Source organism: Cotesia glomerata, linkage group LG6 (genome assembly GCF_020080835.1).
Source record: "Cotesia glomerata isolate CgM1 linkage group LG6, MPM_Cglom_v2.3, whole genome shotgun sequence".
NCBI lineage: Eukaryota > Metazoa > Arthropoda > Insecta > Hymenoptera > Braconidae > Cotesia > Cotesia glomerata.
The window spans coordinates 1,412,408-1,431,048 of record NC_058163.1 but is presented as its reverse complement, the minus strand read 5'-3'; the positions used below and the strand labels follow the sequence as shown (position 1 = coordinate 1,431,048).

Below are 18,641 nucleotides of genomic sequence, written 5' to 3'. Positions count from 1 at the left end.
TATGGTTTATTATCATTTATCAGTATTTACTATTCTAGACAATAAAAAATTCAATAATTGAACACAAAAAAAACAATTCTTATGAATAAATGGACGGCATTCTTAATAATTTTTTTTTTTTTAACAAAATACTAGAGTAAATTTTACTATTTAAAATAATTATTTTAAACAGGGTTGCAAATTTTTTTTTAACACAAAAAAAACACGTGAAAGTAAAATCAGCTGACAGCTGTCATTTTTTTTTAATTTTATAAAAAATCAATTAAAAAAAAAGCTTTAAAAAATTTATGACATTAAAGTTAGCAGTCTCGAGCATTTTTTAATTTTTTTTTAACAAACAAATTTGGTTTGAAAAATTATTTTTAAAAAATTGAATTTTTAATTTTTTTAAATATCTATATGTCATTTTTTTTTCTAATTTTTTTTTGCCATAATTTGTTAAAAAAATTCTTAAAATTATTAAATATCTGCTAAATTAATTTTCATAAAAAATTTTCACTTATAATTTTTTTGTTAATTTTCAAATTTAGAATTTTTTTTTATAATAATTTAATTTAAATGTTTAAAGACATTTTTTGAAAAATTATAATATTTTTTTAACATTTAAAATGAAGCACAAGTAAGCTGACAGCTGTCAATTTTTTGGATTTTTGCAACAAATAAATTATTACTAAAAAAAACATTTAAAAAAAAGACAATACATTTTTTCGACATTTACAAGTGGAATTTTTTAGAAAATTTTTATAATAATAATTTATTTATTTAATTAATTAAATTAATTTATCAGATGACAGCTGACCAGTATTATCATTTAAAAGTGAAATTTTTGTTTAAAATAAATAATTTTTTTTTTTTTTTAATACAACAATTGATAAAATTTTATAAATAATGTATAAAAAAAAAAAAATTAAGCCGATTTTTTTAAAAAATCAATAAAAATAATTCAGATAGAAAAAATAAAATTTTTGCAACCCTGACCCGAAAAGTACGTAAAAAAATTTTAATAAATCCAATTGACAGGTACCCATTGATGCTCAGTAGCCAGTGCGTCAAGAGCAGCGACCACCTGTCGGAAAGTATTGTCGAAATCTTCGTTTACAATTACGAGGTCGATGTACTTTTCATAGGCTCGTTGTAAGGCTGCTGATTCTTCCAGCGTCGATCTCAGGTCATCTTCCTAAAAATTAGTAATGAAAATTTGAGAGTTGAAAATAAAAATACTTTTAATAATTTAAAGTAATAAATTTTGAAAAAATTTATTTAAAAAATGGAGCATGCTAATACAAACCTCGTACAATGACGCGAGTGATTCTAGAGTCCTAGCACGCCGGGAACTGTATCGTATGGAACTTTGACGATCAAACTACTCACATACATAAAAATAAATACAGGAATTATTACAAGCAACTAAAAAATTAAATGATACTTAAATTAGCAGACATTTGACAATTTTTTATTTTTTGACTCAATAAAAATTGCACTGTACTTTCTTAATTATTGATGTTTTTAAAGATATAAGCTCATTCTGATGTTATACTCATCAAGAGCTTTCATTTGAGTACCCACATGCATTTTTTATATATTTTTCATATATACATATATATAATATATATAAATATATAAAATATATGAAAAATTCATGTAGGTACTCAAATGAAAGGTCTCGATTAAAGTAACATTAGGATGAGCTTATATCTTCAAAAATGTCAATAGTTGACAAGATACAATGTAATTTCTTAATTATTGACATTTTTTAAGAGATAAACTCATTTCGATGTTATACTCATTGAGACCTTTCATTTGAGTACCCACATGTCATTTTTTATATATTTTATATATATGGTATTTGTGAAATATATAAATATATAAAATATATGAAAAATTGATGTAGGTACTCAAATGAAAGGTCTCGATTAAAGTAACATTAGGATGAGCTTATATCTTCAAAAATGTCAATAGTTGACAAGATACAATGTAATTTCTTTATTATTGACATTTTTTAAGTTATAAACTCATTTCGATGTTATACTCATTGAGACCTTTCATTTGAATACCCACATGGCATTTTTTATATATTTTATATATATGGTATTTGTGAAATATATAAATATATAAAATATATGAAAAATTGATGTGGGTATTCAAATGAAAGGTCTCCATGAGTGTAACTTAAAAATGAGTTTATATCTTTAAAAATGTCAATAGTTGACAAGATACAATGTAATTTCTTGAATATTGACATTTTCTAAGATATAAACTCATTTCGATGTTAGACTCATTGAGACCTTTCATTTGAGTACCCACATGCATTTTTTCTATATTTTTCATATATACATATATATAATATATATAAATATATAAAATATATGAAAAATTGATGTGGGTACTCAAATGAAAGGTCTCGATGAGTGTATTCTTGGGATGAGCTTATATCTTTGAAAATGTCAATAGTTTATAAGATACAAAGTCATTCCTTAGTTATGTATCAACAATTTTCAGTCAGCTAATTTAATTTTCATAAAAATTGAACTTAAATAGTCTAAATAAAATTAAAAACATCTACATGCAGCTACATAACTCTGCTAGCGATGATTTTATTTTTTTTTTTTTTTGAAAACTCACGGTCAAATTTCGACTGCTAGCACCGGTGGATCTTCCATGGTCGTAAAGAGTCTTCAGCTGCTCCATTCCTGGAGCAGCTATGAAAATGACGTAGGGCATGAACTCCGTGCTGTTGTGAAGAGTTTTTAGAGCACCTGGACTGCAGTCGAGCACACACATTTTCCCAGCACGGATCAACTCACGCACAGAGTCCAGCTTTGTGCCGTAAAGATGGCTACCGTACTCGCCAAACTCTAAGTAGCGGTGCTGCTTTATATCGTTTTCCATAGAGTCGCGGTCTGTGAACCAGTAGCTCTTGCCGTCTTCTTCCAAGACTCTCGGAGGTCGAGAAGTATCTGAGTAATAAATATTATTATTAATAATTAAGAAAATTTTTTGGAGACTTTTTAAAAAAATTTTGAAAATAATAGTGCTATTGGAACAATTAAAAATAATTTAATGGACAAATGTGACTGAACAAATTTATAGAACTAACTATTAAAAACTCCGCTTTTACATAAAAAATTGACAAAAATATATAAAACCAAAAGGCACTAATTTTTATCAAGACCTTTCTGATGATACCAAATCAAACTACAAAAATTCCTTAAAATAATAATATGCTCGTGACAAAATTTTCCGGACTCTTGAAATTATTTAAATGATAAATGACTATCGCTGAAAAAATATCAAACCGAATTTACGATAAAGATATACCTGTTCAAAAATTTTTCTTAGTCTTTTAATTATATTAATTAATTTTTGACATTTAACCACGTTGATAATTACAAAACAAAATAAATAAATAAACAAATTTTGTTTATCGAGAAATTCTAATCTATTTATAACTACTTGGAAAATTTCTAATTATCGCCAAGATTTTTGCCGCAAATTCAAAATAACTGTTCATAATAAATGGAAATAATTTTTAATGATTTGGCAAAAGTATTGGTCATATAAAAAATTTTTTCAAAGAAAAATTGTTAAAAATTAAATTTTATAAATAAATGTCTCTTATGTTCTTTCCTTAGGATCAATAATTTCCCCGTAATTTCAAAAGTAAGATTCATAATTATCAAAAAACTTGAACCTTTCATTATGAATCTTAATTTTGGAATTACAGCGAAAATATTGGATTTTTTAAAAAATCTTCAGAAACTATAGACATTTTTAAAGATATAAGCTCACCCTGACATTACACTCATCAAGACCTTTCATTAGAGTACCCACATCAATTTTTCATATATTTTATATATTTATATATTTCAAAAATATCATATATATAAGATATATAAAAAATGCCATGTGGGTACTCAAATAAAAGCTCTTGATGAGTGTAATATCGGTATTAGTTTATATCTTAAAAAATATCAATAATTACGAAATGACCTTGGATTTTGAAAACTTTTGACATTTTTGAAGATATAAGCTCATGTTGATTTTACACTCATTGAAACCTTTCATTTGAATACCCACATCAATTTTTCATATATTTCATATATTTATATATTTCACAAATACCATATATATAAAATATATAAAAAAAAGCCATGTGGGTACTCAAATGAAAGGTCTCGATGAGTGTAACATCAAAATGAGTTTATATTTTAGAAAATGTCAATAATTAAGAAATGACCTTGTATCTTGTGAACTATTGACATTTTTCAAGACATAAGCTCATTTCGATGTTACACTCATCAAGACCTTTCATTTGAGTACCCACATCAATTTTTCATATATTTCATATATTTATATATTTCGCAAATACCATATATATAAAATATATAAAAAATGCCATGTGGGTACTCAAATTAAAGATCTTGATGAGTGTAACATCGAAATGAGTTTATATTTTAAAAAATATCAATAATTAAGAAATGACCTTGTATTTTGTGAACTATTGACATTTTTAAAGATATAAGCTCATCCTGATGTTATACTCATCGAGACCTTTCATTTGAGTACCCACATCAATTTTTCATATATTTTATATATTTTATATATTTATATATATTGTATATATGTATATATAAAAAATATATCAAAAAGGCATGTGGGTACTCAAATGAAAGCTCTCGACGAGTGTAACATCGGGATGAGCTTATATCTTTAAGAACGTCAATATTTAAGAAAGTACAGTGCAATTTAACAAAATTCATTATTTAATAAAGCAAATTTTTTCTTATTCTCATATTTATATAGATTATTAATAAAATTTTTGAAATAATAAAATTTATCCAAAGTACTTACAAGGAACAATGGTCCCAAATTTCTCAGGATCGCTGTTGATCAACCTATTCTTAAGAGTCCTCCTGCCGACTCCTCTAGGCCCTACGAGTGCCAAAGTCTTGCGGCGGAACGGAGGCATCCTGGCGACCTCTTCATAAAGCAGAAGCTCAGCACTGTCAAACTCACCATTGGACTTTGACTCGTACATTTTGCGCTTCTTCTTGCGAGAAACTCTGGTGCCGCAGATCCCGATCTTGTGAACAAAGTCCGCTTCTGGAGGAACGAAGGCTTTGCGGCGTTCCTCGAGCTCCAAGGAGGGAATCAGCCCTGGACTGCCGAGGCCTTCGCCTTCTACTCGGCGAGCTTGCCACCAGTTCGGGTCCGCTTGGTCCACTATTTGCAAGATGTCGCCGCGCGAGAATGGAAGTCCTATTTCACGACAAGGTAGCAGAGTGTCTTCTGATGGGTCGTAGTCAAACAGTGCTCGCATGTAGCACTAAAAAAATATTAAATAATTATTTAAAAAATAAACAAATATTAAATAATAATTTTTAAATAAATATTAAACAATATTTTTATTAATGTTTTTTTTATAAAAAAAATATTGAATAATAATTTTAATAATAAATAAATAATTATTTAAAAATTTTAAATAATATTTTTTTATTTATTTATATTAAAATAAAATGATTACTTACAGTTGATTTCATAGGCTTATTATTAACGTCGCTGGAGATTCCAGGATGCACTTTTAAGGATAAATTTTCCTTAGCAGCCTGGATAGCTTGCTGTAACTCATCAGCAGAGTGCACTGGTCTATTGTTGACCTCCATGATAACATCACCAGGATTAAGTAATCCTTGTCTAGATACTGTACTGCCTCCGAGAATTCGGGCGATTATTAAATTTCCCCTTTCATCTACTTGGACTGTAAGACCCTGAAAATTTTTTAATTTATTTTATTAAATATTGATATTTTTAAATATATAAGCTCATCCCGGTGTTACACTCATTAAGAGCTTTCATTTGAGTACCCACATCAATTTTTCATATATTTCATATATTTATATACATTATATATATGTATATATGAAAAATATATCAAAAATGCATGTGGGTACTTAAATGAAAGATCTTGATGAGTGTAACATCGAAATGAGTTTATATCTTAAAAAATGTCAATAATTAAGAAATTACCTTTTATCTTGTGAACTATTGACATTTTTAAAGATATAAGCTGACCCCGAGATTACACTCGTTGAGACCTTTCATTTGAGTACCCACATCGATTTTTCATATATTTCATATATTTATATACATTATATATATATGTATATATGAAAAATATATCAAAAATGCATGTGAGTACTTAAATGAAAGGTCTTGATGAGTGTAACATCAGGATAGGCTTATATCTTAAAAAATGTCAATAATTAAGAAATGACCTTATATCTTGTGAACTATTGATATTTTTAAAGATATAATCTCACCCCGACGTTACGCTCATCGAGACCTTTCATTTAAGTACCCACATCAATTCTTCATATATTTTATATATTTATATACATCACAAATACCATACATATAAAATATATAAAAAATGCCATGTGGGTACTTAAATGAAAGCTCTTGATGAGTGTAACACCGAAATGAGTTTATATCTTAAAAAATGTCAATAATTAAGAAATGACCTTATATCTTGTGAACTATTGACATTTTTAAAGATATAAGATCACCCCGGCATTACACTCATCGAGACCTTTCATTTGAGTACCCACATCAATTTTTCATATATTTTATATATTTATATGTATTATATATATGTATATATGAAAAATATATCAAAAATGCATGTGGGTACTCAAATGAAAGTTCTTGATGAGTGTAATGTCATGATGAGCTTACATCTTTAAAAAAGTCAATATTTAAGAAAGTACAGTGCAATTTAATAACATTCATTATTTACCAGCGGTTCATTTTGAGGACGACGTAGACCAATAACTCTTACAGTATCCGACCTATCGTAGCTCGGCATTTTTATAATCTCTGAAGAAACAGGTACAGCTGGAGCTTTTCGAGCAATCACAACTTTGTCATGCGTCTCTAAAAGAGCTTTCACGTGAGGTTTCTTTAAAATACGTGACAATTCTCGCGCTTCGTAGTTCAAAGAAGTTTCAAAAATATAGGATATTTCTTCAGCTTCTTCACTTATATTCGGACAAATTGGCTCGATTCGCTTTGGAGGTTCTTCTAGTCTTTCTTGTAACTGAAAAAAATAAATTTTTTTATTTTATATTTAATTATTTACATTTTTTTTTTATAATTTAATTTTTTAACACGTGTTTTATTTTAATTTTTTTTAAATTAATTCAATTTTTTAAGCAGAAATAAAGTTTTTTTTTTGAAAATTTTCTTTTAAATTTATTTATCAAAATTAAAATTTTAAATTTTTTTATAAAAATTAATTGAAAAAAAATGATATTATAATTGACACTTAAAAATTTTTTAATAATAAAATAAACTTAATGAAATTGTATTTACAATTTTTTAAAGTTCTAAGTACAAATTTTTTAAAATAAATTTTTGCAATAATTTATTACTTAAAAAATTTATAAAAATCATCAATTTATAAAATTTATAAATAAATTAGTCCAAAAAATAATTTTTTAAAAATTGTATTATAATTTTTTAGTTTTAAAACATAAAAATTTGTTCAAAATAAATTTTTGTAATAATTTATTACTTAAAAAAATTTATAAAAAAAAAAAAAACAGAAAATTTTAAGACCTGTCACTTTTACTACAATTTTTTATCACTCCACAATAACAATACAATTTTAAAACATGAAAATGAAGTAAGCCGACATTTCTAAATTTTTATAAATTTTTTATCGAAAAAATTTCAATTAAACAATTAAAAAAAAAATATCAAATGTTAAAAACTTTAAAAACTATAAGTGCAATTTTGTATAAATATTTTTTTAGTTGTAATTTAATTAATAAAAAAAATCAAAAATTTTTAAACGTTTGCTAACTTCGATGTCATTTTAAAACGTCAAATAAATTTAAAAAACCTAAAATTAAATCTATTAATTCCAAGTGGGTGTAAAATATCAGTGATGTAAGTTAGTTAGTCATCATTTAACAATTACAATACTGAGCACGGTCATCTGTGTAATAACATTTTTTATAAACTCAACAAATAAAATTGCACAATTTATTTCTTCTTTTATAAAACTTCACTCAGCACTTGAAAAAAAAAAAAAAAAAAAAATTAATGAAACATTTTTAATAAAATAAATAATAAAAAGGCACACCTATACATTACCTAGTTACACGTTACACATAATAACACAGAACGTTTCATTTTTATTAAATTCTTTAATTATTTTAAAAATTAATTAACAAATATTATTATAATAAATATTGTTTATAGAATAAACAGAGCAAATAAATATAAATAAATAAAATAAAAAGACACCAAGGAAAATTAAAGTGTTTTTACGTAAAAGTGTATATATAAACGACTATAAACCGTCACGGAGAGTCACGAAGCCACGAAGCCGCGCCTAAACCCGCCGCCTTTCTCTCTTTAATGCTCAAATGCTTCGATACTGACTTTACTGTACAGTGTACATAGCTTCGCCGCGACTATACGTAAGATTGCGTGTGTGTGTATAATATAGAGCACGAGTTTATTGTGTTAATGCTTTAGTGTGTTTTTTTAGTCTTCATTTTATGCTCGAGCTATAAACTACTAACAGGTGGGGGACATTCTCTTCTGGCATGCGTTTATTATGTCGTTATGATATTAATTATAAAAAACCAGGGACGGAATTATTTTTTTTTTATTTATTTAAATAATTGAAATTTTTTTATAGTACTGAAGTTAGCCGTCAGCTGTTGATTTAAAAATTTTTTTAACTAATCAATTACATTAAAAAAAATTAGGAAAACGGTTGACCCTGCACTGATAGAAGGGTTTGTTTATAGTTAAAAATATTTGTTAATATTTAACAAATCATTTATTAGAGACGACTTTTTAGTCCTTAACAAATATTTCTTAGTATTTAAATAGTATATTACACACCTAGGGAAGTAAAGTAAGAAATGTCTCAGATCACATGTAATTGTTGGCCGAGGCGAAGCCGAGGTCAACAAACATGTGATCTGAGGCTTTCTTACTTCCCGATAGTCCAGGAGGAATCGGCGCATGAGTACCGAAAACTATTCCACCTCAATTTTTTTATGCGATTCTCTTCAAATTACCCTACTGATGATATAAATGCATGTTGCCAAGGGGCAACCCCGTGCCATATTGTTTAAATCGAAATTGTTTAAACAATTGCAAGGAATTGTTATTTTTCAACCGGACAAATTTTTTTTGTATTCTTTATTAAAATACAATTAAAAAAGGTCCTATGGCTTTTCACGATAAAGTTAATATTTTTAGAGATATGAATTTTGAAAGGTTCGAAAAATCTTAAAGTTGGGTACTTTTGACCCATGAAAAATACATTAAAAAAAAAAATATAAATAATATTTTTTTTTAAATTCTTTATACAATAGTTAACAATAGCCTTAATTGCGATTTCTAAAAATTTAATTATTTATACCTGTTTTTAATTGTCAATTTCGCGCGCTCACAAGTATGCGTCACTTACCTATAAGTATCGCTGTCTCTCTCTGACTCATACGCTGCGTCGGTCTCTCGTTGTCCTGAATCATTATTTTTAATTTATCTTCTAAACAATTAACTTAATCAGAATTTTTATAGAAAGCAATGTTATCAATAATAAAATTATCTACAATTTGTTCTCAACAAATTTTTTTCTAAAATCAATTTTTCAAAAGTTATTTAAGGTTGAAGCCGAACATATAATTAAAATTACTTTCTTATTGGTTTATATTACTTTTTTGTTATTATCATAGAAATTTAGGCATTTTTATCAACAAAAATAAAATATAATGGTATTTGAACATTTTATGGGATCAAAAAAAATAAAGCTTTAGAAATGATAAAAATACAAGAAAATCGTGATGCTCTAGTCCCTCTTGGTAATGGCTTAGAATTAAGTACGAACGAGTTGAAAGACTTAGAAACTTTATATCTTAATATTTTGGGTAAAAAAGGTAAGACCGCGGATGAAGCCAGACAAAAAATTTTTTCTCGTTGCTTTGGTAGTAATATTAATTTACCCAAAATTCCATGCACATCAGATTCCTTGCATTTGCATGCACTTAGAGCTTCTGCTCAAACATACGTTTGGAAACAAGCTTTAAATCCCCAATATAAAACATTAGATTTTACTCAGTTCGGATATAAAAAAGAAAATGATACTTTGCTACCTTTATTTATAAACAAAAGCTCATTTCCAACAGATCTTAAAAAACCGTGCAATTGTAAGAAAGCTTGTAAAACCAAAGCATGTTATTGTAGAAAAAATAATGTTAGTTGTATACTTTTATGTGGTTGTGATTCAGAAGACTGTAAGAATATAATATATAAAAATGACATTGATGATAAATAAATACTTGTTTTTAAATCTTGTTCCATTATTTCATACTTCTACATGTATAACCTTTGCTTGGAGGAGTTATTTTATGTAAGTACTTTCTGTTATAATGACAAAAAAGTAATTTTAATTATATGTTCGGCTTCAACCTTAAATAACTTTTGAAAAATTGATTTTAGAAAAAAATTTGTTGAGAACAAATTGTAGATAATTTTATTATTGATAACATTGCTTTCTATAAAAATTCTGATTAAGTTAATTGTTTAGAAGATAAATTAAAAATAATGATTCAGGACAACGAGAGACCGACGCAGCGTATGAGTCAGAGAGAGACAGCGATACTTATAGGTAAGTGACGCATACTTGTGAGCGCGCGAAATTGACAATTAAAAACAGGTATAAATAATTAAATTTTTAGAAATCGCAATTAAGGCTATTGTTAACTATTGTATAAAGAATTAAAAAAAAAATATTATTTATATTTTATTTTTTTTTTTAATGTATTTTTCATGGGTCAAAAGTACCCAACTTTAAGATTTTTCGAACCTTTCAAAATTCATATCTCTAAAAATATTAACTTTATCGTGAAAAGCCATAGGACCTTTTTTAATTGTATTTTAATAAAGAATACAAAAAAAATTTGTCCGGTTGAAAAATAACAATTCCTTGCAATTGTTTAAACAATTTCGATTTAAACAATATGGCACGGGGTTGCCCCTTGGCAACATGCATTTATATCATCAGTAGGGTAATTTGAAGAGAATCGCATAAAAAAATTGAGGTGGAATAGTTTTCGGTACTCATGCGCCGATTCCTCCTGGACTACGAGGAGTGTATACTATTTTTTTGTCCGACGAAGGTGGAAAGCGGCAACTTAGTTTAGCGCAGCGGGACGAAAGTTGCCACTTTCTGCCCGGAGGGCAAAAAAAGATTTATTAATATTTAATAAATGAATATCTGATTTATTAAATACAAACAAATCATTTTAAATACTAAGAAATATTTGTTTGATACTAAAAAATGGTCTCTAATAAATGATTTGCTAACTATTAACAAATATTTTTTTAATAAAAGTAAATCCTTCTATCAGTGTGAAGGCCATCCCTGCAACTTCCCGCTAATTCCATACTTAGGCGCTTAAAATTGCACCAATGACGTTTTTGAGCTCTTCGAGCTCAAAAATACAATTTATGGGTTATTTTGAGCTTTCCGAGCTCAAAGAGATTGCTTTCCTATCCTTTAAAGCTCTTCGAGCTCAAAAGTCTGATAGAGATTTGATAAGACACTATTTTTTGAATTTTTAAACCACAATAACTTTTGAATGAATAAACCGATTTTTACGCGGTTAGAAGCATTCGACGCAGTTTTTCAAGCCTCACAAAGAATTTCAAATTTTGAATTGATCGCGCTGAGAATTTTGGAGTTATTCCGAAAAAACACTTTTTTCGGTTTTCTTTCGTTCACGATATCTCTCGAACGAATCAACCGATTTTGACCGGACTGGTGGCGATCGACGTGGTTTTTTGAGGTTAAGAGCTGATTAGTTTTTGGAATTGAACCATCAAGCCGTTTAAAAGTTATTCCAAAAAAACCACATTTGAAAAAAATTTTTTTTTCCAGTTTTTTGAAGATTTCTCAAAATCTATTGATTTGAATCGGTCCAAATAGTTTTCAAAATCTAAGTTTGGTCAAGCCCTTTTGAATGGCACCAACCGCGATGAAATCGGTCAAGCTGTTCAAAAGTTTTAAGCGGTTCATATACTTTCACATACTTTCACATACTTTCACACACACACACATACATATAGATACCGTGACAACCTCGCGGGCATAGTCAGGGAAGCTTCCTATGACCTTCAAACGTCGAGATCTGATGAAAACTCGATTTTTGCAAAACGGGGTGAAAACAATAACTTCCCGATTTTTTAAAATCTTCGATTTTCTTAGAGGGAAGTTAAAAAAGGCCATTCAGCAGCAGAAATGGAAGTAGATTTTTCAAATAAAAAAAATTGATTTTTAATAAAATAATATAATAACACTGATAATGTATAACTTAATTCATGAATTAAAAACAAAATTCAATAATAAATTTAAAACTATTTACAACAAATTTTGGAAAAAAAATTATCTTGTGAAGAAAAAGTTTCTCAAATATTTACCAAAGAATTGCACAGATTATAAGATTTGAATTATAAATGTCCAAATTTTAAGTAACTGCTTAGAAACAACAGTTTTCAAGTTAATCAGAATGTTGCAACCGGATAAAATTTTAGTTGAAGAAAACAATGGTTAGAACTAATTTGTGACATATTTACTGACAACCTACCCGAAAACATTACACGAAAGACTGATCAATATCGTAATTATTGAATTTACATCATGATTAAGCTATGATGTAGACAATAATTCTAAAACGGCTGCAACAGTAAAACTGCATGCTGTATGCTGAGTTTGAGAAGAATCGGTCATAAATTGAAAACGCTATCGTGCTGACAAGCCGCGTTATATCGTATAAATATATATATAAATACATACATATATAAACTTTTGAACTATATATATTTTCTGACTCAGCTCGACAAACTAAGTCAGAAAATGGCTAAATTTTTTAAAAGTTGCGCCACGAGGACGGCTGCAATAGTTAGATTTTTATAAAATCTACTAAAAACACTTTTCGGCCACACCCGAAATGGAAGGTAGATTTCACTGTATGAAATTCTTGATAAAATGACGTACATAAGTCGGTTGTACTACACATTGCCTAAAAATGGTTCAATTGCACTCTTAAATTTGAAAAAATAACTAACAATGGTCAAAATGTCAATGTTATAAACGTCAAATTGAAGGCGATTTTATGAGCTTTCACATTAATTTATTAAAAATTACTAATCTCTTTTCAATCGAAAGTTATACAACAATGAATTCACCGAAAATGTGATTTTCACTATTTTGATAATTTTGAGGTGCTACCATTTCTAAACTTATTGACGAATTTCGCTTATTTTAGGGCTCATGCAAGCTAATTGTCCAAGGGATCTATATACTAAATTTCGTTAGGATCTCTTAAGAATTCTCGATAGAATAACATTCATAAGTCGGTTGTACTACACATTGCCTGAAAATGGTTCAGTTGCACTCTTAACTTTGATAAAATAACTAAAAATGGTCAAAATGTCAATGTTATATGCGTCAAATTAAAGGTAATTTTATGAGCTATCACATACATTTTTCAAAAATTAGCTATCTCTGTTCAATCAGAAGTTATACATCAATGAAGTGTCCAAAAACGTGATTTTCACTATTTTGAAAATTTTAAGGCCGCCATTTCTAAACTAATTAATCGATTGTGCTCGTCTTCAAACTTGTTCAAGGTAATTACTCAAAGAATATGTGTACCGAGTTTCATCTAAATCCGTTAAGAATTGTAGACGCTATCGTGTCCACAAGCCACGTTATATTACATATATATATAAACTTTTGAACCAATGCTAATTTTGAGCTTTACTCGACTTTATAAGAGATAAAATGACAAAATTCCGTGTGAATTCCGACACAAGGACCAATGCAATAGATAGATTTCTACGAAATCTACCTAAAATGCTTCTAAAAATTTTCACTTGTAATTTTTATTGATTTTCACATCTGGAACTTTTTATTTTTTTTATAATAATTTAATAGCTAAAAAATTTTTAATATTTTAATTTTTTTAAATATTTTTATGGTAATACTGAAGTTAGGTATAATAATAAAGTTAGCCGACATCTAAAAATTTTAGAATTTTTTTTTAATTTAAAAATTATTACAATAAAATAAAGAAAAATTTGCATTTGTAAAAAACTTGAAAAACTCTAAGTGCAATTTTTAAAAACTATTTTTTAGTTATAGTTTAATAAATGAAAAGAAATTAAAAATGTCGGCTAACTTTAGTGTTATAAGTTAGCTGACATTTTTTATTTTTTGATTTTAATTTATTAAATTAAAACTAAAAAAATTTCTCTTTTAATTACACTTATAGTTTTTCATATTTTTAACAAATGAAATTGAAAAAAAAGTTTTTTTTGAAATGATTTTTATAATACTGAAGTTAGCCGACGTTTTCAATTTTTTAATTTTTTTTTTCTCTTATTAACTTAGAACTAAAAAATATTTTTCAAAAATTACACTGATAGTTTTTCAAATTTTTTACAAATGAAAATTTATTTTTATTTTTTTGTAATAATTTTTTCCATAAAAAAAAATTCTAAAAATTTTTAAATGTCGGCTAATAAAGTTATTGTTATAAGTTAGCTGACAGCTGTCAATTTTTTTAATTCTTATAACAAAAAATTTTCTTTTAATTTTTTTATTAAATTTTTTTTACAACAATTTAATTGTTATAAAATTTCTAATGTCTGTCATCTGCTTCACTGTTATTTTTTATGAGTGAAATTTGCTGACAGTTGATTTTAGATTTTTATTTAATAAGTGAATTACAGTACTAAAAAATTAAACAGATATTTTTTTTCATTTTTTATATTAAAAATTAGAAAAAAAATTTTTTAGTTAATTTTTATAAATTTTTTAATATCAGCCGATTTTTGTTATTTTTATTTTAAATTAATAATTATGTTTTATTACTTTTTTTTTGCTTAAAAATAATAATAATTTAGAATAATATTTTTTTTTAATTTTTGACAAAAAAAAATTTTTTAAATAACTTTTAATTATTACTGATCAAAATATTATAATCTAGTGTCTAGGTCATACAATACGTCACAGTTAAATAATATTAATTAAACGCAAGTGTACTATGTACTTCATAAATAAAGTGAATGACTAACAAAAGATAACTAAACAAAGATAGAGCCAATGAAAAAAAGAAATAAACTGTGCTATGTATTTAAAATTTAATTACATATTTATGTCAATAATTAAAATTTTTTAATAACAATAATTAATTATAGCTCTGAGTTTTATTATTAATTAATTAATTTTTTTAGAAAAGCTATTGAAGATAAAAATGAAAATAAATTTTTTTTTACAAGAATTAAAGTCAAAAAAATACAAAAAAAAAGCAGTAATTGCACTAAATAAATCTTCCACTGGATTATAAATTATAATATTAAAAAAAAAATTAAGTTTAGTTATAAATCACTAAAATAAATGAATTTAAATAATAATAAAGTTAGCCGACATTTTTGATTTTTTTATTTTGCTTTATTAAATTATAACTAAAAAATATTTTTAAAAAATTGAAGTTTTTAACAAATGAAAAAATTTTTTATAATTTTTTAATAAAAAAAACTTTATCTTAAGTTAGCAGACATCTAAAAATTTTTATAATTTTTTTTTTATTTAAAAAACTATTACAAAAAAATTTCATTTAGAAAAAACTTGAAAAACTGTAAGTGCAATTTTAAAAAAATATTTTTTTGTTGTAATTTAATAATTGAGAAAAAAATATTAAAAACGTCGGCTAACTTGAATATTACTGAATTTAATTATTATTAACTAGGAAAGAAATAAAAGATTAAATAAAACTTACCCTAACAAGTGAATTAACAATAGGACTATCCAACAATCCTTTAAGGAACAACAAATCCGTGTCTTCGGCGACTTTCCCGAGTTCCTGGACGTTCTCTCTGACGTGCATGAAGGCAGCTGGAAATATCATAACGTTATTGGCATTCTGAATCTCTACAACCTCGGCTCTGACACTGAGAACTTGGAGCGAGCTGAGAGGGGGTTGATGCGCAATGTCTGGACTAGGGGGTTCATGCCGCAGGGGATGCAATCGCGGGCGTGGTAAGTTTAGATCAATAATTTGCTTCTACAGGTGTTGGGTATCTTTAGATTCACTTTCAAAATTATTTAACAAAAATATAAATCAAAAATTCACTTTATAGTCTACAAAATAAGATTATTAATTAAATTAAAATAGTATTTTATTTATTTTTTATATTTAGTTCTGGAACGCGCCGCTAGGCGGCGCGTTTTCTCGCATGTGCTTTGGTAAAAAATAAGTATATAATAGGAAACTTTTTTTTTAATTAATATTACCATTTTCTGCGTGATTTATCGTTCTTTCATTCATCTCGTCGATACTTTCAAGCAATCGGCGGGTGACATTCTTATTTTTCTTCCCAAAAATCACCATTATAAATTAGAAATTCACTTTTATTACACGAATAAATTTTTTTTAATTATGACAGGACAGTTGAACAGACAGAAGGTGTCTGCCGCTGTGAAATTTACTGGCTAGAGTTATAAGAGGGGATCATTGGTTTTAATTTTTAATAACAACACTATTTAGAAAAATTGTAGAAGTATTCTATTTAAAAATAATTTTTACAGACTGGTTCTGAAGAAGTTAACCGCAAGAGTATCAGTTTAAAACTACTTTCCTCTTGGCACTTGTCAGGAGTGTGTGAATTAACTTACAAGCTATTACAATAAAAAGTGCAGTGACCTGCTTAATAATTATTTATGACGAGTTTAGGGACTTTTTATTAATGGTTAATAAATATTTCGCGTGCTTAAAGGTAAAAGGACTTATAGCTAAGGGTTAATAGGGATTTGTGCTGAAAGGGCGTATCTCAAGACATATGCCCTTTCACCTTTAAGAAAAGTACTACTTAAAGGTAAAAGGGCGTATAAAAAAAAATTGTATTTTTTATACCAAATGGTCAATAATAGTTTCACAAGACAAGTTATACTCAAATAACAGCCTCATATACAAAGTCAAGATATAAACAAATAGAAAATAAATCAATCAAAAACAAATTACATAAAAATTAAGTAATAAAAAAAAATCACAATGATAGAGAACATTCAAATATTTAGAAATTTCCCACTTTAATCGCCCTATTGAATATACCCAAACGGCACAAATTTTTTTCTTCCCTCCGGGCGGAAAGCGTCAATTTTCCTCCCGCTGCGCTAAACGAAAATTCCGCTTTCCGTCTCCGTCGAGGAGGAATAGTATATTACACATCTAGGGCAGTAAAATAAGAAATGTAAAATAAGACAAAACCTTTGCAAAGGTAAAAGGGCGCATAAATTGTTATGTCCTTTTACCTTTGGGCACGCGATTTGTTAATTGTTAATTGTTAAGCAAAAATTGGAATTTTCTTTTGAAACTTTTTATAAACCCTATAATTAAAATACAACATAATTATTTAATTCACTCAATAAATTAACGTTTTTAATATTTTAAAATATAAAAGATAAATATGAGCTGTGATAGAATTTGGTATTTTACATACAAAAATTGCAAAAATTTTGGCCCTCATAAATTGTTTTAGAAAAGTTTAGAAAACCATAAAAAGGCACAAATTCAGATCACTTTTCCAATAACACTAAATTTAATTTTAAAAAACACTTATATAAATACACCGATAAACCCTTGTAGAAATATTTCTCTTTTGAAAGTAAGAAATAATTTTAGTAAGTAGAAATAAAAATTCTGAAATTCTTTTTTTTTCTCTGAAAATTCCTGAAAAAGTATTTTTAAATCTTAACAATTTTTTATTTGGTTTAATAAGTCGGAATATTTGGCAAATTTCGAAATCTATGAGACGAAGTATTTTAAATTAATAAGACTCCCTACAAAAAGAGTTATTTTGAGTTTATCTTTGTTTTTAATACCTTATGCAGAAAATTTGTACGTTTAATTTGTGTTTAAATTTTCTTAATTATTTACCTGTATCGCGGAAATTATCCCGCTGAATTTTACAAAAGCACGCGCAAGGTTCACAGCTCTTCATTTTCCGTTAAACTAACATAACTCCGCTTCCTTGAGCTCTATTCAATCGATCAAACTCTCACGTGGTAATTCCACCTACACCCGCAATTTAAATCGATCTCATAAAACCTTGAACTGCATTAATGAAATCCAAGTACCCTCCTACTAATCTTTTTTAAATTTTTAAATTTGCCGCGCTTAGTATTAGCCGCTATTTTGTAGCGCGGGAATTTCAGCTGCCATTTTGTCGACTACTATTAAAAATCTCTTTTTTTAATGATTTCTAATAAATTAGTCTTTTATAAGCCAATGTAATGCAATAAAAACTTGATATAATTATTTTTTAAGTCAATTTTAACAAAAATTTTGTTTTCTAAAACAAAATTTAAATTGAAAATTCTACAAGTTTTTAAAATTTGACTACTTCACGTAGATCTCCTTAGGAGTCACTTTTTAAAATAAATTCCCTACAAGTCATTTTTAAATTTACCGCGCTTGGTATTTCAAGCGGCCATTTTATGGCGCGGGAATTGCAGCCGCCATTTTGTCGACTACTATAAAAAATCTCTTTTT

The 18,641-nt window shown here is 26.9% G+C and overlaps 1 protein-coding gene across 5 annotated transcripts; it reads right to left on the bottom strand.

Moving 5' to 3' along the window:
* Positions 1–945: 945 nt before the first annotated feature.
* Positions 946–18,631, bottom strand: LOC123267391 (MAGUK p55 subfamily member 2). Of its 5 annotated transcripts, none has more exons than XM_044731993.1 (8): positions 18,027–18,631; positions 15,870–15,985; positions 6,797–7,096; positions 5,529–5,768; positions 4,852–5,326; positions 2,623–2,957; positions 1,289–1,363; positions 946–1,177 (listed from the first exon to the last, which is right to left on the bottom strand). In XM_044731993.1, the coding sequence occupies exons 1-8, from the start codon at positions 18,088–18,090 to the stop codon at positions 1,001–1,003; spliced, it is 1,782 nt and encodes a 593-aa protein (XP_044587928.1). In that variant the 5' UTR covers positions 18,091–18,631; the 3' UTR covers positions 946–1,000. The 5 variants fall into 5 exon arrangements, with proteins under 5 accessions (XP_044587928.1, XP_044587927.1, XP_044587929.1 ...); XM_044731992.1 differs by lacking the exon at positions 18,027–18,631 and adding an exon at positions 16,385–17,473; XM_044731994.1 differs by lacking the exons at positions 1,289–1,363; positions 18,027–18,631 and adding an exon at positions 16,385–17,474.
* Positions 18,632–18,641: the final 10 nt, after the last annotated feature.

Excerpts from the sequence above, each read along its gene's own strand:
- LOC123267391 (XM_044731992.1), bottom strand. The coding sequence starts at position 16,481 with ATGGTGATTTTTGGGAAGAAAAATAAGAATGTCACCCGCCGATTGCTT. Across the intron at positions 15,986-16,384 it reads GATAAATCACGCAGAAAATG|CTGCCTTCATGCACGTCAGA; the intron begins GTAATATTAATT and ends TGATATTTCCAG. Across the intron at positions 5,769-6,796 it reads GTCCTCAAAATGAACCGCTG|GGTCTTACAGTCCAAGTAGA; the intron begins GTAAATAATGAA and ends AAAAATTTTCAG.